At 41.3% G+C, this 24,590-nt stretch overlaps 2 protein-coding genes across 6 annotated transcripts in view; one reads left to right on the top strand and one right to left on the bottom strand.

The window, feature by feature from the left end:
- Positions 1 to 4,672, top strand: part of SYBU (syntabulin) — a 47,940-nt gene extending 43,268 nt beyond the window's left edge. For 2 of the 4 annotated variants that reach the window (XM_057408186.1, XM_057408187.1), the window contains exons 5-7: positions 1,439 to 1,642; positions 2,599 to 2,748; positions 3,403 to 4,672. In XM_057408186.1, coding sequence (XP_057264169.1) covers positions 1,439 to 1,642; positions 2,599 to 2,748; positions 3,403 to 4,507 — 1,459 coding nt within the window. In that variant the 3' untranslated portion in view covers positions 4,508 to 4,672. The remainder of the gene's footprint in view (positions 1 to 1,438; positions 1,643 to 2,598; positions 2,749 to 3,402) is intronic. The other 2 variants (XM_057408184.1, XM_057408185.1) reach the window with 1 other exon arrangement.
- Positions 4,673 to 11,243: 6,571 nt separating this feature from the next.
- EBAG9 (estrogen receptor binding site associated antigen 9) lies at positions 11,244 to 23,633 on the bottom strand. Of its 2 annotated transcripts, none has more exons than XM_057408195.1 (7): positions 23,458 to 23,633; positions 22,243 to 22,340; positions 18,931 to 19,009; positions 18,541 to 18,699; positions 16,457 to 16,564; positions 15,499 to 15,590; positions 11,244 to 11,775 (listed from the first exon to the last, which is right to left on the bottom strand). In XM_057408195.1, the coding sequence occupies exons 2-7, from the start codon at positions 22,323 to 22,325 to the stop codon at positions 11,655 to 11,657; spliced, it is 642 nt and encodes a 213-aa protein (XP_057264178.1). In that variant the 5' UTR covers positions 22,326 to 22,340; positions 23,458 to 23,633; the 3' UTR covers positions 11,244 to 11,654. The 2 variants fall into 2 exon arrangements, with proteins under 2 accessions (XP_057264178.1, XP_057264179.1); XM_057408196.1 differs by having other exon boundaries at positions 18,931 to 19,055.
- Between the last annotated feature and the right edge of the window lie 957 nt (positions 23,634 to 24,590).

Here is a 24,590-nt window from a genome sequence, read left to right on the forward strand (position 1 = left end):
TGCAACACACTCACAGCCCAGAAAGCCAACCATATCCTGGGCTGTATCAAAAGGAGCATCACCAGCAGGTTGAAGGAGGTGATCCTGCCCCTCTACTCTGCTCTCATGAGTCCTCACTTGGAGTATTGTGTGCAGTTCTCTCAGTGTCCTCAACATCAAAAGGACATGGAACTGTTGGAACAAGTCCAGAGGAGGGCCACGAGGATGATCAGGGGACTGGAGCACCTCCCATATGGAGACAGGCTGAGGAAGTTGGGGCTGTTCAGTCTGGAGAAGAGAAGGCTGCGTGAAGACCTCCTAGCAACCTTCCAGTATCTGAAGGGGGCCTATAGGGATGCTGGGGAGGGACTCTTCATTAGGGACTGTAGTGATAGGACAAGGGGTAACAGGTTAAAACTTAAACAGGGGAAGTTTAGATTGGATATAAAGAGGAAATTCTTTTCTGTTAGGGTGGCAAGGCACTGGAGTAGGTTGCCCAGGGAAGTTGTGAATGCTCCATCCCTGGCAGTGTTCAAGACCAGGTTGGACGAGGCCTTGGGTGACATGGTTTAGTGTGAGGTGTCCCTGCCCATGGCAGGGGGGTTGGAACCTGATGATCTTGAGGTCCTTTCCAACCCTAACTATTCTATGATTCTAAGGTGGCTGAGGTTTCCCTAGATCATGTGGTTCAGATTGAGGGCCTTGCAGTTACTGAAAGGACACGGAGTGGCTGATGTCTTCAGGACTTTCTTCTCGGCCAATCACAGTTATCTGTCTGGTTTAGTGGTTAGACAACTTTGTGTGCAAAATAAGGGCTGTGTGGTGAGGATACTCCAATATATTTGTCCTCATTTTTGCTGGGATAGAGTTAATTCTCTCCCTTGTAGCTGGTACAATGCTGCGTTTTGGCTTCAGTCTGAGAACAATGCTGATAACACACCAATATTTCAGTTGTTGCTCAGCAGCACTTACTCTGAACAAGGACTTTTCAGTCTCTCATGTTCTGCCATTGAGGAGGGGCACAAGAATCTGTAAGGAAGCAGAGCCAGGACACCTGACCCACTAGCCAAAGGGGCATTCCGTACCACAGCACGTCATGCCCATTTTGTAAACCAGGGGGAGTCACCTGGAAGGGACTGATCGCTGCTCAGGTCTGGCTGGGTATCGGTCAGCAGGTACTGAGTAACTGTATTGACCAGCACTTGTGTTTATTGGTTTTTATTCAGCTGTCTCTTTTTATCTCCCTTTTCATTACAATTGGTGTTATCATTATTATTCTATTTTACTTCATTTTATTTCAGTTATTAGACTGTTCCTGTCTCAACCCATGGGTTTTACATTTTTGTCTGGTTCTCCTCCCCATCCCTCTAGGGGCGGGGGCAGCGGGTGGCTTTGTGAAACTTGGTTTCTGGCTGGGGTTAAACCACGATAATCCTCTGACTATTTGGTTCCCCTCCAGTCGTGGCCCTTATGGTCGGAATAATGGATCCTTATCCTACAAGCCTGGAGCCAGCCCACTTGCTTCCCGTGAAAAGGACCCTTTGCCAACACTATGCAAAAACCAGCTGAGTCCTCCTAATATCCATCAGAGTTACAGGGCTTCTTCAGTCAGCAGCAGCAACTCAGGCTCATACAAAGGAAGCGACAGCAGCCCAGTTATGAGGCAAGTGTTTATTTCAGCATCCCGGTGTTCAGCGCATGACTTATCTTCTCTGCACTGTAACGTGGGATCAGCTGTACCAGTTGCAGAGCAGGTCACCTTGCTCCTCAGCATAGGTGTGACTTCTCATGCTGGTGGCTTGACAGTGAACAGGGTGCTCCATCCTTTGTAAAAGCTTTATTGTTTCAGCACTGTAAAACTCAAGGTTACTTTTAGTCAAAGCCCTTTGGAGTTTGTTTTCCCTCCAAGGCAGGCTGCTTCATGGGGTTTCATGCCTTCAGTTCTCATGGTTCTTTTCTTGAAGGGTCCTTTCACTTTGGAGACAACTGGATGGGGTAGTATAGAAAATATTACGCATTTGAGTGAAAATTCACCCTGCCGAGCCCTGGGCACCCTCCTGAGGAGTGCAGTTTCCTGTACAGGAAGGAAAACAGATGTTTGCCAGAGAATGCAGCACATAGTGCAGAGAATAAATTGCCACCGCACTGCTGCTGTTTCCCTCCCTCTCCCTCTCTCAGGCAATTCAACAGCCAAGCATGTCAGATGCACACCTAAGGCTAAATAGGATGAATCGAGGTTTCAGCGTGCTGGGCTTCATAACTCCCATGTGGAGATGAACTCAGCAGCCTTGCCTGCCCATGTCCACAGCTGGGGACCCTTGCCAGTCCCGGCTGCCTGCCCCTGGGCACACCATCCATTTTGGTGGGTGGTTTGGCCTTAAATGTCTCATTTGATGTCATGGCACTGAAACCATGTACAATAAACAGCAGATTTTGCACATAGCCACAAATCAGCTGTTCCCTCAAGAACTCTGATGTGCCAGAGGGAGTCACTCATGTGGACACTGAGGAGCCCCAAAGTAGTCAAATGTTGTATCAGTCAATGGAATGCTTTTTTTTTTTTGGCTGGGATAGAAGAACTGTAGGAATGTTATGTGATGGTTTGTGTTTTCTTTGCAGGCGATCAGGAAGGTACAATAATTCTTGTGACAATCACAACATTAAGCCACAAAGTCCAGAGCAGTATTTGACACCTCTGCAGCAGAAAGAAGTCACAGTACGGCATTTGAAAACCAAGCTGAAGGAATCTGAGAGCAAACTCAAAGAAAGGTAAATTTTGCTTCAGAAATCAGAGCAAGAAAGATTTATTCAGGAACATTTAGGAGTGGGAATCCCAAACACTTTTACTCATTTCTTGACCACATAAAGTTTGCATTAACAAATTTGAAATCTTATGAGTCTGTTGAGGTTGTTTTCAGGTATTTCAGGTCTCATAGTGTTCTCAGGGAATACATGCCATGCAGTTTAATATGAATATAGCTGTCTCTTTCCCCTTTTTTGAACTTTCACTATAAAATATTTTTTAAAGGACTATATTTTACCAGTCTGATTTAGCATTGAGAGGCCTTTATACATAAGGCAGTTTTTCCCTGCCAGCATGGGATCTTAGTCTCTTGTTCTGCCTCTCTCAGTGAAATATGACTACAAATGTCCCCCTGCTCCCCTAATGAAAGAAAAGCTCTTAACACAAACCAGTGTGCCCACTTGTGGTTACTGGCTGCGTGGTGAGGTTGGTGACTCTGGCTGGCAGCTGGCTGCATCTCTGCCAGCTCTCTCAGGGATGGCAGCAAATGGGGCACGGAGGAGTTTGCTTCCTTGTTGGAGCATCTCTGCAGCACAACAATTCCAGCATGGGGGAGCCTCATGTTGATTCGTTAACTGGCCAGTCAGCAGTAGTGTCACAACACTTTTATTCTGCTACAGGGAAAAAGAAATAGAAGAGCTCAAAGCTCAGCTGGGAAGGATGAGGGAAGACTGGATTGAAGAAGAGTGTAATCGTGTGGAGGCAGAGCTGGCCTTAAAGGAAGCAAAAAGTGAAATTAAACAACTTAAGGTTGTTATTGAAACCATGAAAAACAGCATGGCTGAGAAAGATAAAAAAATGCAAAAATATTTCCTAGACATAAACATTCAAAACAAGAAACTGGAATCTTTGCTGCAGAGCATGGAAGTGGCTCAGCACAGCTTTGTGCAGGATGAGCAGCACCTGGAGTACACGTGTGACTTGGAAGGGAAGCCGTTAGCCGTGATACCAGACAGCCTCATCACTGGGGAGCAAGCTCTGGAGGAGGTGGCAGATAGTGGACTGCTTCTTAATGAGGACACAGCTAATGAGACTGATTCATGTGAAGAGAGTTTAACCACCAGAACCTCCGTACCGAGTGATCCAGTTCCCTCCAATCCTGCTGTGAATAAAGAGATGCTTGAAAATGCTCTGGATGAAAAACTAGCTTCCCCCCAGGAGGAGGAGAAAAGCATCAACATGATGGTGGAAAAGGCCATCCAGACTGACGTGGTGCCATATAGCCTGGATGTGGAGCAGTTCTTCCAAAGCATCTTCAGTGCTCAAGATACCTATCCTCTAAGCCCACCTTCATCACTGAAGGAGCTGGATGAGTTTTCTCTTGGAAGCTTCACCGATTCTGCTATTGCAGTGGACTTAACTCCGAGTGATCCAAACTCTGTCATCCTTTTGTCTCCCATGGAGTCTCCATGCCGATTGGTGCAGCGAGGAGTTAATGAGAACCGTTTCATGAAAGAACTTGATTTCATAGACCCTCCTGATGATGACACCTTTAGGTATGCCCATGCCTCCTCTCAGATAGACACCAAGAGGAGCTACTGGAGCAGCAGTCCCCTCACAGATGTTCTGGCTCTAGCAGTCCCTGTTATACCAACTGTCATGTGGGCTTTCAGTACCCACAGAGGAGGCACAGAACCCATTTACAATATTGGCACATTGCTTCGTGGCTGCTGCCTGGTGGCCCTGTGCTCTTTACGCCGTACACCCTTCCGTACCAAAATTTAATGTCCGCTCTGTCGCTGGTGTGGTTACCTGAGACAGAGGGGAATAGGGATAAGATAGGTCCTTAAAGTATCGTAGATTCTTTAAGAGTTCATAATTTTGCTTTTCACTATTTGATTTGCACTATAAATTGTTTCAGAAACATGTTCCTTGTTCAAAAAACTAAAATAGCTGAATCCTGTACTTCTACAAGATATCTTTTAACTGGTGTTTTGAACAGCACTGCTGCCTACAGAGACGGTCCTCTTGCTCCCAGGCACTGTGTTCTTCCCCTGTGCTGGTGTCTTGCTGGTGCCAGTGCATCTGCACAGTAAACATGACAAGGGAAATCGAGGAGACCTATAGCTCATGTCTGTGTTTATCTGCTGAGCTAGCCTTGAGCTCGGTCACTTCCCTCACTGGTTCACTGAGCAGATTCACTGGCTCAAGGGCAGCACAAAACACACACAGAGAAAGGAACAGTATTTCTTACGGCAGCACACACCTGTAATGGTTGTGAAACTACGGTGTTAAGTAAGTTACATAGAGACTCAAGCCCGACAAGGGTATCATCCATGTGCTCCAGAAAGCATGCTAGCGCTTTCCATTTGTTGTCCAGAGTGTCAATTCAGTTTAGGGGTTAACACAAGTATTTCGCAGGCAGCTTCCACCCAGCACATCCTTTGTCCCTGTCTTGTGTAGTGCTCTTCTCAATGGTGCAATTGCTTGAGCATTTCACTGGTCTTGTGCATATACTCGGACTGTAACCAAAAATGTACGTTGTTGGGAGTCTTGAAACTTGTTATAAGGATAAGTTTAGAATCATAGAATCATAGAATAGTTAGGGTTGGAAAGGAACTTAAGATCATCTAGTTACAACCCTCCTGCCATTGGCTGGGACACCTCACACTAAACCATGTCACCCAAGGCTCTGTCCAACATGGCCTTGAGCACCGCCAGGGATGGAACATTCACAGACTCCCTGGGCAACCCATTCCAGTGCCTCAACACCCTCACAGGAAAGAATTTCTTCCTTGCATCCAATCTAATCTTCCCTTGTTTAAGTTTGAACCCATTACCCCTTGTCCTGTCACTACAGTCCCTAATGAAGAGTCCCTCCCTGGCATCCCTATAGGCCCCCTTTAGATACTGGAAGGTTTCTAAGAGGTCTCCATGCAGTCTTCTCTTCTCCAGGCTGAACAGCCCCAGCTTGCTCAGCCTACCTTCATACAGGAGGTGCTCCAGTCCCCTGATCATCCTCGTGGCCCTCCTCTGGACTTGTTCCAACAATTCCATGTCCTTTTTATGTTGAGGACACCAGAACTGCACACAATACTCCAAGTGAGGACTCACGAGAGCAGAGTAGAGGGGCAGGATCGCCTCCTTCGACCTGCTGGTCACACTCCTTTTGATACAGCCCAGGATACAGTTGGCTTTCTGGCCTGCAAGTGCACACTGAAGCCGGCTCTTGTTCATTTTCTCATCAACCAACACCCCCAAGTCCTTCTCCGCAGGGCTGCTCTGAATCTCTTTGCTCAACCTGTAGCTATGCCTGGGATTGCTCCCACCCAGGTGTAGGACCTTGCACTTGGCATGGTTAAACTTCATGAGGTTGGCATCAGCCCACCTCACAAGCATGTCAAGGTCCCTCTGGATGGCATTCCTTCCCTCCAGCGTGTCAACCGAACCACACAGCTTGGTGTCATCGGCAGACTTGCTGAGGGCGCACTCATTCCCACTGTTCATGTCAGCGATGAAGATGTTGAACAAGACCGGTCCCAACACCGACCCCTGAGGGACACCACTCGTTACTTGTGTCCAGCTGGACATCGATAGATACACTTTGAATCTTAATTTTTGTTTATGTCTGAGTGTAATGGAACAGTCTTCCAAGCCCTTTAAAATACTAAGGATAAATATTCTGTGTTTTAACTTATTGTTTATTTATTTGTTTTTGTGTAAGTTACCTTTATTATCACAAGTTCAGTAAAGCATGTTGGAAATGTTAAATGTGTGAGTGTTTTATTGTGGAAAACCTATAAAAAACACCCCATTTCAGCTGAGATCTCTGGCACAGGCCGAGCAGGAGGAGGCACAGTGATAGGGCATAAGGTTGGTTGTGAGATCAAGAGCAACAACTTTGAGAGCCAATAGATCAGCATTGTGACAAGTGACTATTAATCCAAAACAATGAATGCTCAATTGCAGCACATGTTTCACAGTTGTGAATAACCTGGGCAATAGTGTCCATTGTTAAGTCCACCCCTTGATCACGGGCCCATCTATATGTTGCATCTCTGTCCTGATGGCCTGAAGTGTCATGGGCCCACCAGGCCAAAAATAATTCACGCTTACGTTGCCAATCTAAGTCCATCTGAGCCACTTCAATCTTAGCCGTTTTATCCACTTGTTGGTTGTTCTGGTGTTCCTCAGTGGCCCGACTCTTGGGTACATGGGCATCTACATGACGTACCTTCACCACCAGGTTCTGCACCCGGGCAGCAATATCTTTCCACAGTGCAGCAGCCCAGATGGGTTTACCTCTGCGTTGCCAGTTGCTCTGCTTCCATTGCTGCAACCACCCCCACAGGGCATTTGCCACCATCCATGAGTCAGTATAGAGATAAAGTACTGGCAACTTTCCTTGTTCAGCAATGTGGTTAAAGGACACAGAGCACAGAGTTAGACTGAGGACACTAAAGTACAGCTCCAAGCACAAGTACTCAGCCAGAGGAAAAGGCAGCAGTGGGTCTGTGGCCACAGGTGCCTGCTCTGCTGCACACACACTGCATCACAGACACACAGGACCTGTTCTGAAACCCAGTGCAGCCCTCTGGAACCTTGCAACTTCCCATTTTTGTGCTCTCAGAAGAGTATCAGTTTCCTGGAGCCTGACAGAGGTCCAGGAGGCCCAGCTGAACTCGGCCAACAGTCTGGGCACACTGAGATGCAGCTGTGACCATCAAACCATGTCCAAACCATGAGATCTGTGCATAGATCAGAGGAGGGCAACATCACCCAAGAGATGAACGGTGGGGCTTGTCTGGCTCCACCGCAGCTTCCAGAAACACCTCTGGCCATTTAAACCTCACCGGCCTCCTGTTTTTCCCTTTGCAAAGCAAAGCAACGCAAGAATTTCCCTGTGCAGCTCAGGACAGAGGAGGCCTGGTGAAGCCTGACAATGCCAGCATTGTTCATCAGCTTTGGGAGTAAGGGAACTGTTAGTAAGCCAGAGGGAGGAGGAGGAATTGGCCAGCATGTGGGGAGCATTTGCAACACTCAAGAGGGTGATGCACACTGGTGCTTGCAAAGGCAACTCAGGGTCCTTTCACATCCTTGTGTTACCTCAGTTCTGTATTACTTGTATTTGCAACAAAGATGGCTCTTTAAGCATTATTTCAAGGAAGAAAATTAACAGACAGTTCAATGTGACACAGTCCCATGGAGCTCACAAAGATGCTATGGGAGCATCCTGCTTTCTTTGCCAGTAACTTGCTCTCCAGTGCTCTCCTGGGCTCCCGCAGGCCTGGTGTGCCCTGTGAAACTGCTGCAGTATGCATTGCTTAGAGGTCGCTTTCAGAAGCTTTGTCATTACATGGACACCAGAGCCAGTGTGGGGGGTTAATTCATATGTTACAGGTGCAATTTCATCATTTATAGGTGTCCTCTCTTGGCACTAGAAGACATGTCAGAAAATGCTGTGCTTCTGCTTCAGAGCATGTCTGCTCAAGGCCAAGAGAACAGTATTTTGTACCATAAGATGTTACCAACTTGATTACAGTTTTGGATTTCTTTACTGCAGCAAGAGGCAACAAAGCACAAACCCACACATGGGTTTAAAATTACAGTAGGACAAACTCATTTTATAGAATCACAGATTGGTTTGGGTTCGAAGGGACCTTAAAGCTCATCCAGTTTCAAGCCCCTGTCACAGGCAGGGATACCTTCCACTAGACCAGGTTGCTCCAAGCCCCTGTGTCCAACCTGGCCTTGAGCACTGGTAGGGATGGGGCAGCCACGGCTTCTCTGGGCAACCTGTGCCAGCGCCTCAGCATCCTCATAGGGAAGAACTCTTTCCCAGTATCTAATCTCAATCTCCCCTTTGTCAGGTTAAAGCCATCCCCCCTTGCCCTATCACATGTGCTTGTAAAAAGTCCCCTCCAGATTTCCTGTAGCACTGGAAGGCTGCTCTAAGATCTTCCTGGAGCCTTCTCTTCTCCAGGCTGATTTCAGCCCATTATTCTGGCAGGCTGCATTTAGCAGTAGTTTTGAAACGTGTTGTTGAAGACATAAGGTGCTAACACCAGAATAACATCAAAGTTGCTTCTGCCCTTAAAAGTCTTCTGGTCTGCTCTGCTCCCATAAGGCATTTAACTGCTCAGCAGCAGGTGACTTTTATTCCCTGATCCACAGAGGATGTGGATGCTGAAGTACCACCTGCTGATAACACCAATATGCATTTTGCTTTCTAGCCCAGGAACAAGAACTCCTTTCTTTACTATTCAGCTGAAGGGGTACCCAACATGCCCATCAGATGATGAAAACACAAAGGTTTAGGTACTGCCCACCTCCTGCCCTGAAATTCTCCCTAAAGCAACTCTCTCCTAAATCCCACCCTCTAGGAACTCGCCAAAATGAAAACATTGTATTATCTACGTCCTACATGAGAAGAACAAGTGAGAATTTTGCTCCAAAACCCTTCAGACAAATGAAGACAGGATATTGCAAACATGACCAACCATAGCAAAGCCAAGGAAAGGATGATATTCAGTCCTCCTGGCAGGTCAATTCTCCATAGACAGAAATAACAGTGAAGGCAATCAAGTCTTAGCTTTCAGTGAAGAAATAAAAGGCATGGCCAACAGGCTGAGTGTGAGAGGGAAAAGGAGGAGCCTATGAAAGAGGAAAGAAGACACAACACGGGTAAAGTGAAGTGTACCACCACTGCATGGGTTTAGCATGCATCTACAACAGCACCATATCCTTACTGGCATCATGTCAGCACATGGTCCATGAATTGATGTCTCGAGCAGCTGTGCTGAAGCACAGCAGACACAGAGAGAAACACAGCAAAGCAGTATACAGCTGCAGAAGTGCTGACTAGCAAGAGGGTGGCAGCACCCAACGGCTTTTTGAACGCCTGAAGGCTCAAAAAACAAACATACTTTCATGATGCATTCAGGGGCTTTGGGTCTAAGTTTTTATTAACCAGCCCATGTTTTATTTTTAATAAATAGTATTTATTTGCATCTATTTTACACTGTAAAATAGCAATAGGAAGCACTAAACTGATTTGTAAACTATGAGATGTAGCTTCCAGCAGGTTTGACCTTAAACAGGCAACAGATACCATTTGCCCACTATTTGACGGAGGGCAGTTTCCCTGCCCTCCGTCAGCAAAAGGGAGCTGTCACTTGTACCTCCTCGCTTCATCAATGTGACTAAAATGACAGACATGGTTATTAAAGCTTATTGACAGACTCTCTCCTTATCCCCTATTCACCCTCAGATGCTTTAGACGTGTGCATGAGGAGCAAACTCACTTGTCCTGCCACTGTTCAGTCAGCCCCGGCTGCAGCTATCCATCCTATTCCAGCCACAACACTTGTGCAGAAAAAATGCATTAAAAAGTCCATATTGTTGCCCTCTATAATGTATTTTAAAATATAACATTCCTCAAGGACTTATTTCATATCTGAAAACTGCTGTCAAATCACTGCTTAAATCAAGATTTTAAGTACATGGCAAGCATGCTAACCATTTTCAACAAGCCCACTGAAGGTCACTCTTACTGTCATCTTCTCCATTACTTATCTTGCAAGCAAAACTTGTGTCAGAACCTACTAAAACTTAGTTAAGAATTCTATTCTTCCAGGCAGGCATGATCTAGTCTGACAGCCCCCTGCCCTTTTGCATTCCTTTACACTTTCCCTGCATGCACAGGGAACAAGGCTCAGACACAGTACTTGCTGTTTTCACTCATCTGTCCCAGGTAAGAAATCCATACAACCCCCAAATGCAGGGATAACAGCATCCACACAACAGAAGATGGAGAAGGCATTCACCATACCTGTGAGCTACGTCTGAGAGCCACACTGACTCCCCTCCAACTGTACACCTTCCCTTCCAGCAGATGTGAAACTTCCCTTCTTCTCTAAAGCATGGCTGTTTTCTGTGTATCTACCCCACACACTTTACCAGAGGAATTCCAGTGGAAATACATACAGTAAATATACAAAAATGGAATGTGAGAAGTGCTGTGAACTGAGAATTTTAACACTAGCTTTATTAACAGGACACAATTTTTGTTCAATTATACTACCTATGCAAAAAAGTATAAGGTGTGAGGGTTTTTTTTCTTAACTGTAGGAAGAATTTCTGCTGTAAATACAAATTTACCACTATATGCAAGTGATGAAATGGCTCCCCCGTGTTCACATCCACCTGCATAAGAAAGGAACAGAATGCACAGCTGTTGTGTGGTGATGCCACTGCATTGTCATGTGTAAATGGGCAAGGCAGCACAAGAAGCTGCAAGTGACAAAGTGACAATAGAGCCACTTCAGTGTTCAGCTTTGACTTGTGCTCTACCATAGCATAAGCTACCAGGAGTACATTTAGAGTCACACGTCATCTATAACAAGCACTTTTCTTCTGCACATGTCAAAATATGATCACCCATAGAAAATGCTGAAGTATTTATAAATACCTTTATAAAAAGGCAAAAGCAGACATTCTTTACCAGGCAGCAAGAAAAGGGTTAAAACTGTTTAATTACACGTTTCAGGTAAGCACAGATAATACAGTAGATTTCCCACCACTGAATATTTACATTCTTTTCTGTAGGCTTCAGCTGTTCATTAAGAGTGTCTTTCAATCAACATCCTTGCTCAATCATTTCTGCTGCAAAGAACAGCGCTGGAATAGAACAACTGCAGGAATCATGATTCCATCAAGGCATGATTTTCTGTGGGCTTTTTCTCCTTTAAGAGAACCAACTAGTAGTTCAAGGTATTTTGGGAGAATCCTGGATTCCAAAATGACCTGAAGAATGCACTGAAACCAAGCAGCATGTTGAAGTCCTAGAAATACTTAAAATCAATACCAGTATGTATGTTGCAGAGCTGAAATTCTCTTCTTCACTGGCACTGCCATTGATGCCTGGTTTCTGTTAGGACAGTTTTACACCAATTTTGGTTTGTTCCTTTTTCATTAGCCTCTGGGCCTCTTTCTCCATTTTCTTCCGCTGCTGCTCTGCTGCTCTTTTTTCCCTTTCTGCTATCTTCTGTTGTCTGTAATTAAAGAAAACATGGATTGCTAAATAACAGGAAACCAATTTTTAGCATGGTCATACCTTAATCATTAATTGATGTCATTACATGAATAAATAGGTTGTTATAACTAATCAAACAGAGCTGCAGTTTACTGTAGTTAGGCTCAGAACAGTTATTCTTCTATTGTGCTGAAGTCCTATTTTTTCTCCAGATTAGTCTAGTCTTGGGCAGTAATAATTGTGCAATTATTTTACAATCTAAAAGCCACTTAATTCTCAAGGATTGAGAGTAACAGACTCAGTGAGAGTGTATGGCCTAAAGCTATTTAGAAAAAGAATAAACAGCTATCTAATGCTTGGACTATTAAGATTACCTGTTTCTTCAAATTCAGACCAAAACAGTTTGACTTGTCTAGAACACCAACTTATGTCCCCCTTTCCCTCAACACAAGCATCAGTAGTTATCTTCTTGGTAATGCAAGTACTACAAACTTTCCCTCAAGATCAGATGAGATGATAACCTCTAACACTCCCTTTCACATGCTCAGGATCTGTGTTGTACTCTTGTGTTCAGTACAAGCATAGACAACAGTCTTTAAGAAAATGAAGTAAGAGTCTTTAGCTGTGCATCCTTTTGGCATTATTGCTCATCACTGCGATAAAGCCTTGGACATCACTATTAGCTAGCTCAAAGAATTTGTCTACAGAAGAAAGTTTCCAATTTCCACAAATATAGAGCTGACTAGAGCAAAGGGCAAAACCAACACAAAGTTCCACTCATTTTGTTCCCCGCTACAGCTACAACACATAACTGAGTGGCACAGGTTCAACAACCGGATCCATACCCTGAGTGGCACATTGTAGCTCTCTCTCCTGTACTGCGTAAGTAGTATTAGAATGGAATAAGGAAGTTACATTTTGGATTCAGTTTATCAGATATTTAAATTTTACTAAGTGGCCTGCAAGAGGACTGTAAAAACAAACATGAAGCTTCATTAACTTGAAAAGATGAAATTTAACACAGATTCAGTAAGGATAAAGACTTTCTTATTAAAAAAGAATACAGAAATGTAACTCACAGGGCAGTTAAGTGTTAACTTTCAATGTATCTAAATTACCTGTGCAAATCCACTTAATGATGCACAAGGGGAAAAGCTGTATGTACACCAGCCAGCATGTTAAAGAATTCCAAAAGCTACATGAGGTGCTAAGCAATGCTATTCATTTGCCATTCTGAAGTAAGGAAAGTCATACCAGGTCATGTTTCTTCTCCCTGCTAAAAACTGCGTACTGCTGAACCCCTCTTAACAGAGGAGTGGTTTCCATGCCCTCTACTGGCTGAGTAGTTTTACTGGATTTAAGTTACACCCAAATGAGAGGGACCTTCACATCACCTCAAACGGAGGAACTAAAGTCATAAAAAAAACAAACAAGCAGCTTGCTGAAAAGTGATATCCTTTCCACAGCTCTTTTACTCGGTCAACATTCAAAACATTGACCTCTATTCCAAGCTTCCTTTCTTAGTGGAAGAAAAGCACAAGACAAACTGCAGCCATATCTGACTCACTTTTTCTGAGTTCCAAAGCAAGGACTTCAGCGGGCTTTGGATGGAATAATACAAGTTGTTTAAACCAGGAAAGTATTCATGCCTTCCATTTGGTCTTTTACTTCAACACAACTAAAAATGCACCAGCACTTAGCTTAACTGTTCCCAATGGGAAAAACCAACTTCACTGGTATTAGAAAGTCTAAAGGTACAGAAAGCCATCTACAATTTGCAGAAGAAACCAAGTTCTAGCTAGTTTCAATTAAATGAAAATCCAGTTTATCATCTTCTACACTGATTCAACACTGACTGAAAAATTTCAGTGTATCCCAGCCCAGAACATGCTGGGAAGTGAGGAGAATGCCCCAAAAGCAGATTACAAGACCAAGATGCAGTCTTCTAGTATTAAGAAGAAACTCCAGATCACTTCCTTTCTACAGTCTGTTGGAAGCAGAGCCAGTCCTGTCAAGTACTATACTTAAGTGTTATGTTAAATGTCAGATGTTATTACACCACAGATGTCTACTGCAAGAGAAACTAAGTCCTGAAGGTATCTCCTATCAATCTTGCTAGAAATCAGCCAGCACTTTCCTCAACGACAAAAAAACATTGTAATTTGGTGTGTCATGAACAAAACAAAATTTTACTTCACACAGCTGGGATACAGCTTACACAAGGATCAGTTTTGCCGAGGCAGCCATTCATAGCCGGCCAAGCACTACATAGTACAGACAGTTACAGTTCTCATCATGTTTGTTCCATGAATTTGAAGTATTCAGATACATACACATCTCTTCTAAAACTAGCAAAGTTTGATATTTTTAGTGGGGCCCCACAAAAATTCTATGAAAGTTAAGCACTTGAGCTGAAACCTCTCAATAGTAAAGATGGCAGGCTGGAAGTTAGACAGCTTCAACCAAACAGGATGACACTTGAAAAACTGGAGTTTGTGAGAAAACTACTTTCTACTCTATGTAAGACAAGTCCCTGCTTTGGAAAGTTTGAATACTTCTTTTCAGAGTCCTGAAAATGTCTGTAATTGAATGTGGCAAGGGTTAAGTAAAGTACAACACAGCTTCTGCAGTCAGCAAAAGTAGTTGGTTCATTTCTCAGTTAAAGATAAAAAAAAAAATTTAAAAAATCAAAACAAACAGCATTTTTCACTCTTTCATTTTCTTTGTCTGATGCACCATAAAGTAAGTCTCAACAGATTGTACTTCAGAGATTAAAGCTCTTACTGAGTCTACTGGTATTCTTTATGGGAAAAGGTATTATCTTTAGAACAAAACCAGCCCCAAGCCACATCATTCACATCACAAAGCTCATACTCCTGTGATCCATTAGTGAAAGACAAGAGGTGGAAGAGCTTTAGCACTGAAGTTCAAAAAAGAAATCAAACCCAAGCTGTTGACCAGAGTGTACACCTACAGCTATCTGATTAAGTTCACAAAAATATTTGCCTTACAACCATATTCTCACACGTGAAGCTGCTGCACAGGAAGACTGACACTATCAGAATTGCTTGAATTTATTGTCTATCATTAATGCATCAAAAGGGCGCTGGTGTCCTCCCCTTATTCTACTGGTTGAGAAAAGTAAACTTTCCCAACTGTTACAGTAACTAGTTGACCAGAATGCTTTTTTTGCAATTTCCCCTACTATCTCATCTACAAAATTAATTAGATCTAAAATGCATTCTGCCCAGTATCAGTTATGTAGAGCTCAGATGCATAAAAATCAATTGTATTAACTGATTAACAGTTCTTAGCCCTTCTCAGAAAGGTTACAACAAACCAACCTCCATTTGATTCTTTCACATCTGATTATGACACCGCTGACAGAGAACCAAGAAAGCAAACCTGAAAACGTAAATATGTTGTTATGATGCTTTGTGAACTGTACAGGATGAAGTTCTTTGTGTGATAGTTTTTATTAAAAGGATAAAATTCCCACTTTTATTTGGTATGGGAGTTAGCTTAGTTCATTGTGAGGGTGGTGAGGCACTGGAACAGGTTGCCCAAAGAAGTGGTAAATGCTCCATCCCTGGCAGTGTTCAAGGCCAGGTTGGACAGAGATGAGGCATCCCTGCCCATGGTAGGGGGGTTGGAACTAGATGATCTTAAGGTCCTTTCCAACCCTAACTATTCTATGATTCTATGTGAAAAGTTTACATGGTGTTACATTATTTTGAGTTACCTAAGAACTTCTTCCGCCTGCCAGGCAGCATCTTCCTCTTCTTCCCAGGCATTAGTATTTTCTTGCCAAGTATCCAAGTCTCCCAGTTCAGGCTGAAACAAAAAACGTGAAAAAAATTAGATAAAACACTTATTTTTACCTTCGATGCCTCAGACTTCCAGAAATATTTGAGATATGATGATACTTCTCACCTAATAAGCTGAGCAGCTGAAATGACTAGAAAGTAGATTTTTGGAAGCTGCATGGACAAACCAACACGTGTATTCATGTGTTGGTGTGTCCACTGCTGCTTAAGTGCTGCTTTTCTTCACTAGAATTCCTTTCCTGAATTATATGCATTATAGGCTGTCTAAAGTTTTAAGCTTCTGTACTGCTGACAAGACCCTTCTGTGCACTACATTAAACAAAGCAGAAGCACCATTAAAGAAGGCAGAGGGGAAGGAAGGGAGAGCATCTCCCTCTAAATAGCCAGGCTGTTGGGTAACCAGTCTATTTTTAAAAAGGCTGAAGGACAAAAAAAATCAGGAGACTGTTAGAATACAATCCCTACAGAAACGAAGGGATTTCCCTGAAGGAAGTTAAAAATGGGTCCAAGGTAACCCAGAGGCTTTCAAGAAGAAAAAGAAACAAACAGAAAAGCTTTCTACCTTTCTGTTAGGAACTTACTGTGTAAAATCAAGAAAACCCCAGATGTATAGCCCGTTGCTTTAGAAGATTATACAAGTGTTTGGAAGCTTCTTACCTTTTCATTACTACTGATCTGTTAAGTTTCTCGGTAGAATACATTAGTTAAAATTAGATTAATTACTTCATTGCTTTGAACCAAATACTCAATTTTAAAACAATTTACGTTATTCCACAACTATTCCTCTTGCTTCCCACAATGCAGACCTTACGCAGACTATTCATTCTCCTACACAACAGTCATTTAACTGTCAAGTATAATATCAATACTTACAGACTGATGAATAAAAGGAATATCTTGTGTAGCTGCTAATCTGCTAGAGAATCCCGTGTTTCCCTCTGGTATCCCAAAATTTAAAGGCTCTCGTTTTTTAATAACTATCTGAAAATATTGAAAAAAGAAAAAAAAAACAGTGGTGAGTAAAACCACTGCACAGGTTCCTTGGTGATCATCTAACTGTGCTTGTGAGGATAAAGACCTACAACACCACACAGGGCTTCAAACTTGTTCAGGATTTGGGAGCTGTAAAGCCAGAGGAACTGGTGAGAGAAGCTAAATGCAAAGGACACAAATACTCCCTCCTTCCCCCACCAGCTTTTACTTAAGTCACATGACTTAATGTGACTCAATCTGTGATTACAGATCTAATAGACACATCTCCCAGTACTCATATAAGCTACTAATTACATGACATATTCCTTGGATAAACCCTGTTTCCATGAAAGGTCACTGTGTAACACCACTCTTGAGGACAGTGCTGTCAGCACAGCTATACTGCTTTGGAACATGGAGTTCTCTTATCTACTTCAGTAGCCTACCTGTGCAGAAGTTTCAATACCTGCAATGTAATTCACTATCACATTAACTGGTAAAGCTCTGTATTGATTTGGCTCAAAAACATGCACTAATGCGTCCCCAAAAAGGCTTATTAGCAAATTCAAGACAGTGGCTAAAATCACATATCCCTTATGTGTCTGGAACTCAAGATACGAACTTACTTACTTCATTCAGCCTACTTTATGCCTCTGCCAATTCCAAAAGAGGCAGATTCCCAGATCCTCTGACTGTACAAATGCTAATACTAATGCAAGAAAGGAAACAGACTAAACCATCTTATTTAGCAATGAGAGACGCTGTTATTTGACTGAGGTTCCATTTTCATACATTGGATAGGAGTGGTAACACCAGTAGATTCCACCTCTGATCCTGGGGTTTACCTTGAGCTCAGATTTGATGCAAACAAACATAAATTCCTATTTGAGGGTGGCAACAAGGTGAAGCTAGCAGGAATGTTTTTTATAGTGCCTGCAGTCACCTCTAAAGGTACATTTAAACTAAACCCAGTATATAGTATTCAAGCAGCGTGAACTCTTCTTGAGGAGAAATCCATCTCTGCAGAGGTACCTCTGGCCCCAGATTTTGAGAAATCAAAATCCTTAGCAGAATTTGTTCCGCAGAATGCAGCAGATCCTGAATGCACAGAAAATTGACCCTGGTATCATCTCCAGGTCATAGGAACACAGGAAGACTCAGGTTGAAAAGGGCCTCGGGAGGTCTGAAATACAACTTCCACCTCAATGCACTGTCAGTTCAGAGGCTGCTGAAGGTACTCAAGACTAATCCACCTGGATTTTAAAAACTTTCAGAGATGGAGCCTGCACAACCTTTCTGGTAATCTGTTTCAGTATTTGAATGCCTTTGTTGTGAAAAAGGTTTTCTAATTGACTCAAAGTGCTGTAAGTACCCAGCTGGAAGACTTCTACATACAAATAAATCTTGCAATTACCAGAAGCTTATTCAGCATTTATTTACAGTGTCCATGCTCTTGTGGATATGCCCCTCTGTCGTCTCCACAATAAAAATGGATATCGGAAGAGCAAGCTATTCTGAAATAGCAGCTTCCTAATTCCAGCCTCCCCAATATAACTTGGTGAATTGTCTCCTGAAACAGCAGTGCTGCTACCCCAAACTTCAGTTCAGTAGGACATGGAATGTCTCTGTTCAAATAACGGAAGGGAATAAGCACAAGTATCTTAGTGCAGTAGTTCCATTCTCAGAACTTGACTTGAGAGTTCTCACATTATATTTCCCAGAGCCCTCAGACTATGAAATCGTAAGTTTTCTATAACACTAAAGGTGTAAATGTGAACTAGCATCACATTCACCAAGATCTCAGAGTCAATATTTTTAATTAGACATGTTAGACTACATATCAGCATCTATCAATATCATCATCATCATTCAACAGGACAGCTTAATTTTGCCAGCAGCACCTTGTCTATGTTTCCAATTTATTTATAGCCTCATTTAAAGGAAGGTAACCCCTCAGTAAGCACAGTTGAAAGTGCAATACTTACTTTTTGAGTTTTTCTTATAGTTGGTGTCATATCTTTGAAATAATCAGGTTCCATTTGTTCCAAAGGATTCTGCTGAGCAGCCACATTACCGTTACCACCTTCAATCTTCACACTGGTAGGTGCATCTTCATCCCATGATGACCAGTCTTCTACTTCAGGCTGAAGAGGAAGTATATGGTACGTTAATATTATCTGCAAGTAAAAACTTGTCTTTATCTTGCCAAGACATATTCTTCAGATAATATAGCATATATAATAATAATCTAATAATAGCATATATATAATAGCATATAATAATAATATGATATATATACTGATCACATTCTAGGACTGGTATAAACACTGTGTTAAGGGATTATTTATAAAGTGACCTATCATTTAAGCAATTACCTGTTTAGAAACAGATGAATAATCCACTGTGGTTGGTAAAGTTATTTGGTCTCCACTTAACTTTCGCCCTCTTCCAGACCTGAAAGAAAAACGTAGGATTCCTCCAAGCTCTGAAAACATGAGCACTAAGTTTAAAAAGAACAAAAAGTAAGTCTGAGAACAGCACTACTGAAAACAGTCATGGCTAAAACATTCAGTCCTTAAGCTACTTTCGTATTAACTACTGCCAGTAAAAGTTTGCTAAGCAAAAGAATTTCATCATGAATTGAAAGTGATGTTTACAAGAATTTCCACTTTACTTTTTGAACTGCAGCGGAAATGGAGAAGAAGCAATTTTAAACTATGAAAATAGACAAATGAACTCCATTACTTGCATATAGACAGTTCCCATTTTTAGATTGTCAGTGCTTATAAAGAAAGCACTATTGACCTACATCTGTTTAATGATAACCATTTCTATTGTAAACTGAGAAGTATTTCTACTTCTCTTAGATGCTGTGTTTAACAAACCACTTTCCATGCTGCTTGATGTGAAAGCCCCTCTAAAGCACTTCCCTTCAAAGTCTAAACAGAGGTATGAAGAGATATGTGAGTCAACAGCTTCTGTTCAATACATGCTTCTACTTAAACAACAGTTTTAATTAAAGCATTTCAGCAGCTGCATCAAATAATTTTCACTGAACACTAATGCAAATAAAGCACCTAGATGTTTACTTACTGACACCATTCAAAGATCAATAATAATTAAAATATTCTTAGCTGACATTCACTATATTTTAAAACCTTACAACACAAGAGAATAAAATTCAAGGTCACACTCATTTTTTACCCCAAGTTATGCAATTTCCTATAGCAAGGCAGTCATGTAACTGACTTTATATAGCTTAGAAAACTTATTACTACTGATGAGAATAAAACTGGGAAATTATAATTTTGAGTTCACATCCAGTATTTTTACTATTATAGAACATCCTACCATTAACTCAGAATTGCCAAATTGCTTGGAATACCACCTCTGCCCCATGTCGGTGAGTGATTATATTTTCTTATTTTAAGCCCAACAGATTCTTCCTTAAGATCAGGCGCTATCATCAAATATTCAAGTTTTATACACGTAACTCTAGCCCCCTTAAAAACTGTTCCTTTAAAGTACAAAGCAAGTCTAGGGGTAAAGTGAAAATGCTGTTTCTTCAGACAAATTAGAGACTTCTGGTTCTGGCTGACTAGATTTAGTTGATGTCTCTAAAGGAAACCCAAGCTTGAAAACATCCTGCAGACCTGTACAACATATGCATCTTTAATACTATGCTAAGCCATCCCTTCTGCAATTATTTCCCTATGTATTTCCCTATTTATAAGATGTAGAAGACTCCAGCAAGTGGTTTACGGCAAACGTTCATCTAGACAAAATGATTACACTGACAACAGCTTCTGTCACACATGGGAAACATGGGAAAGAACATGCTACACAGGGCAGCACTGAGGAAGGCTATGTATCTCCACTTCTTTTTCTACAACAGGAATAAGATGCTGCTCTTGCGTTTTGGTTCTCTTTACTAATTATCAGTATCCAGATTTCCCAGCTGGAGAAGCTATCTAGAGATTTTAAACAGAATAAAGTTTCATTTCTTTCTATACCTTTTATTTCCTGGAAACACTGGATTCTGGCAGGCTTTTATTAAAAGTTTTAACTAAAGAGATGACTAGTACCACATGTAGGCTTTACACGACCAGAAAGATGCATGATCTCTACAGGCACTTGTTTAAAAGAAAGCCTAATGTAAACTAAATAATCTAAATAAGCAGAAGTTCATAACTACTGAATCAAAATGCATGTTTAATTAAATCATGTTTGCTGGTTATCGGGCACACTCATATTCAGGGGAGCATTACAGGAAAAAAATGTCCAAGCTATGCTTTGCAGCTAACATTAAACAGGAAAAACATCTGTAGTTAAAAGACTGAACTAATTTCATCCACTGACTTGCTTATGTGAAATATTTTAAATTTTCATTCTCTCAACTAACTGCTATTCACAGAAGAAAAGTTATTTTTACTCTCAAACAGTTCCTTGGCTGTTAATTTCAAGGATTTGTTTCATTCAGAAGTGGAAAAACTGAGGAAAATACTGTCATTACACCTACTAAATAATTATCTGCTTATAAAAGCTATCTTAATGCTTAGAGAGATGAAGGGTCTATATAACACAGAAGCTATCATCAGCTCGGTGTTTTGATTTCTTTTAGAACTTATACAAGAAGTATTCTTAATTTAATTTGGAATTGAAATCACAGAACTAAGGCTGGCATCTATACATTTGTATGCAGCATTAAAATATATCTTTGTAAAGCTTCACTATATCTGTAGTGAATTTACCAACCAGTTGAGAGCTGCTCTTATTGTCGGGATAAGTAAGGTGAACAGGAAATAGACATTTAATTTGTGTCTACCAGATATTCTGTATATGATGTAACCTCACTGGCAAAGTACTAGCCATCATACACAAAACAATGCATTTCTCTAAACGGCTATTTGTTTATGTAAAGCAACATTCTGCAAGAGTGGCAAGAAGCAGCAGTACTTCCCATGACAGCAGAGCTGAGAGGTACCTCAGGTAATCTGCTCCTGTTCTATTTAACTCTACTAATATACAACCATAACTCTTGAAAGATTTTGAATGCTTCTAGGTACTACCCCACTACGTTCATGGGTCTACAACTTGAAAGAACACTATATATGACTTACAAGAGTAAACAAAAAATAAGTTCTGTTCATTAAAAAACAAAGAAAAAAGTTTTCATGAACTTTAATCACTCTCCTCCAAACTTTTGAAGGAAACTTCAACAGGCAGAAGAATCTGAAGTCTCAGGCAACTGTTTCTTGACAAAGCAGGACTAGAATCACACATTTATAATGAAAGCTTACTGACTGATGACTTGATGGGTGCTGCCATTAATCAAGTCTCTTAAAAAACAAAGTATCACTTGTCAAGTATTTATAAAAAATGCAAAGAACAATTTTGCTTTGACATGGGATATTTTTAAAAGGCATTTTTAAAACCTGTCATAGTTGTTTAGAAAACACTCATTAGAGCTATCATACCACAAAGTACACTCACAAGTGCACGACGTAAACTTCTGAATTCTGAAGAAATATGAAGTTTAAAGCATGAATGTTGACTTAGTTTTTATCTGTCTTGTTTTGCAATTAGTAAAATCAGAACTGGGAAAAGTGCAAGGTGGGTGCTGGGAGAAGGAAAGAAGTGCAAGAACCTGTAATTAAAAAAGACAAAATTAAATCACACTTGTTTACCTGCATATTAACTTTTTAATGAAAGAAAGCACTGCTGCCAGGCAAGTACAGATTTTAAAGAGTCGAAACTGTGTTATGGCCATGGTGAAAAACCCTCCCTGCAAAAGAAAAGAAGTTAGATATAGAGGATTATACATATTTACATGGTTCTTAAAGTCAACTTCTTAGTTGCTGAGAAGCAAGGAGCATTCTATGAAACTATATTAATGCGAGAAGAGAGAGGAGGTACCTGGAGCACAGAAACTACCTACCTACTATCAGGACATTTCAGTGATGTGAATAATGCAAGTACTGAATATATATACAGACTTTAAAGAAACCGCACATTATCATAAGTAAAGTCACAGTTAGAGGTATTTTAAAAAGGGAAGTGTGGGCAATCAAACGCAGTGACTGTACAGCTGCTGGCTTATGCACTAACAATAGCACTGAACACTAGGAATCACACAATCACAGAATTCCAAGGGTTGGAAGGGACCTCAAAAGATCATCTAGTCCAACCCCCCTGGAAGAGCAGGGTAACCTAGAGTACATCACACAGGAACTTGTCCAGGCAGGCCTTGAATATCCCCGATGTAGGAGACTCCACAACCCCCCTGGGCAACCCGTTCCAGTGCTCTGTCACTCTCACAGTAAAGAATTTTTTCCTGATGCAAGAATAACAGAATAATCATCAGAAAGAAGCTCACATTTGCATGAGCAAGTCTTGCACATATAAATTATAAATTTAGTCACTAAATCAAAACCCAAAATTGGCTGTTTAGCTTCCATTTTGATGGAAATGTATGATGAGAACAAACGTTGTTTATTTTAGAACCAGCATCACTGAAAAATCATCAGCAAAGAAAGACCCTGTTCAACCTGGGTGCACTATCGCAGCAGTTAACCCCTGGATCTGTCAGTATTCCTGTTCCAGACTGGATCATGCTGGCAAACCCGGACAAGAAAACAATCATCTTTGGCTGAAGCCATTTAGGGTTGTTTCAGTGTCAAATTGATAATCTAGAGAATTCATACTCAGTATTTCACACTATTCCAACAGATCCCCTTACACAGGTACAGACTGAAACAGAATAATCTGTTGTAATTCAAGGATCCTTTTCTCTTCTAGAGGTGAACATTTCAGAATAAAGAATAAGAGGTTAGGCTTCACAAATAGCTTTTCATTATATACGTCTACATGTGTTAACATTTTCTGTTGCAAGTTTAACATACCTCCTGGTGAGAAGAGAAGGCAGCCCTGTGACATTTTCCTCAGGCCATGAGTACTCCATGGAAGGACAGCTTGATTTCAAATATGTTATGGCATTTAAATCACTTTCTATATTCCAGGCTTTAAGTTAGGAAGAGTCAGGAAGGTGGATCATTAGGTAGGCTGCTCCAATACTGCCCTGAGGATTTTATTAAAAAGTACATAATGGGATTTGTGAGCTTCATGGAGCTTATTTTTTATCGGTGCTCATTTGTTAAGATAATGTAACTAGTATTAAACACTATATAAATATAGTCCTGGAAATACTGCTTCACATACAGACCAGATCTGAAATTTCTGCTGAGAAATCATTATTAAATAAACAGGCTCTTTTACTGGAAAAGGGAAGGCTTAAGTCAATGAGTAAATGCCAAATTACAGACCACACTACCAAGCTCTATCGCAAGAGAAAGGCCTCATAGGACACACTTCACCTTTACTTCAACACTAGTATTGTCTTAGTCTCCTTTCATGGAAGACTTAAATTTAGAAAACCTTATACAAGAGTGGGCATTAAATGGGCTCTTGATCTAACAGGAAACAGTCAAAACTTCCCACAAAGAAGCAAGAACAGCAGACACCGTACAACATATTTAGGTTTTAGTTTTAAAGGTAAGACTTGCATTCCATATTGTGCTCAAGCACTTCTTACCTTCTGGAATAAGCAATTTTGACAGTATCTAGGTGACAGAAGAATGGATTAGTCAAGAGTTTGGAATTGAGAGGACTGGGAAGTTTACTACTTAAGTGCAAAACTAAAACAAAAATAATACTCATGTATCAGTTACATATATTATAAATCAGTTTTATATATATAAAACCTCACTTTTTCAATTCATCCCCATTTTTTATATACCAAATTGTATACTCTATCGGCTCAATATAAACAACAACCAAAAAGCCCCAACAGAATCCACAAGAAGTCTGTCTTGCAAGTTTGTGAAGTTCACTGCTGACAAAAGTTAGCCACTAGAACTTAATCCTTTTGTCCCACATCATTCCTATACATGAGTGACTACTCCAGTATCACCTGTATGACTGTTTGCCAGGGTTTAACAGCTATCAGGTAACTTGTCCCCTTCCACTTTCTATGTGT

This window comes from Pezoporus wallicus, unplaced genomic scaffold, assembly GCF_028554395.1.
Source record: "Pezoporus wallicus isolate ANWC-B61680 ecotype Strahan unplaced genomic scaffold, APGP_CSIRO_Pwel_v1 contig_3815, whole genome shotgun sequence".
Classification (NCBI taxonomy): Eukaryota; Metazoa; Chordata; class Aves; order Psittaciformes; family Psittacidae; genus Pezoporus; species Pezoporus wallicus.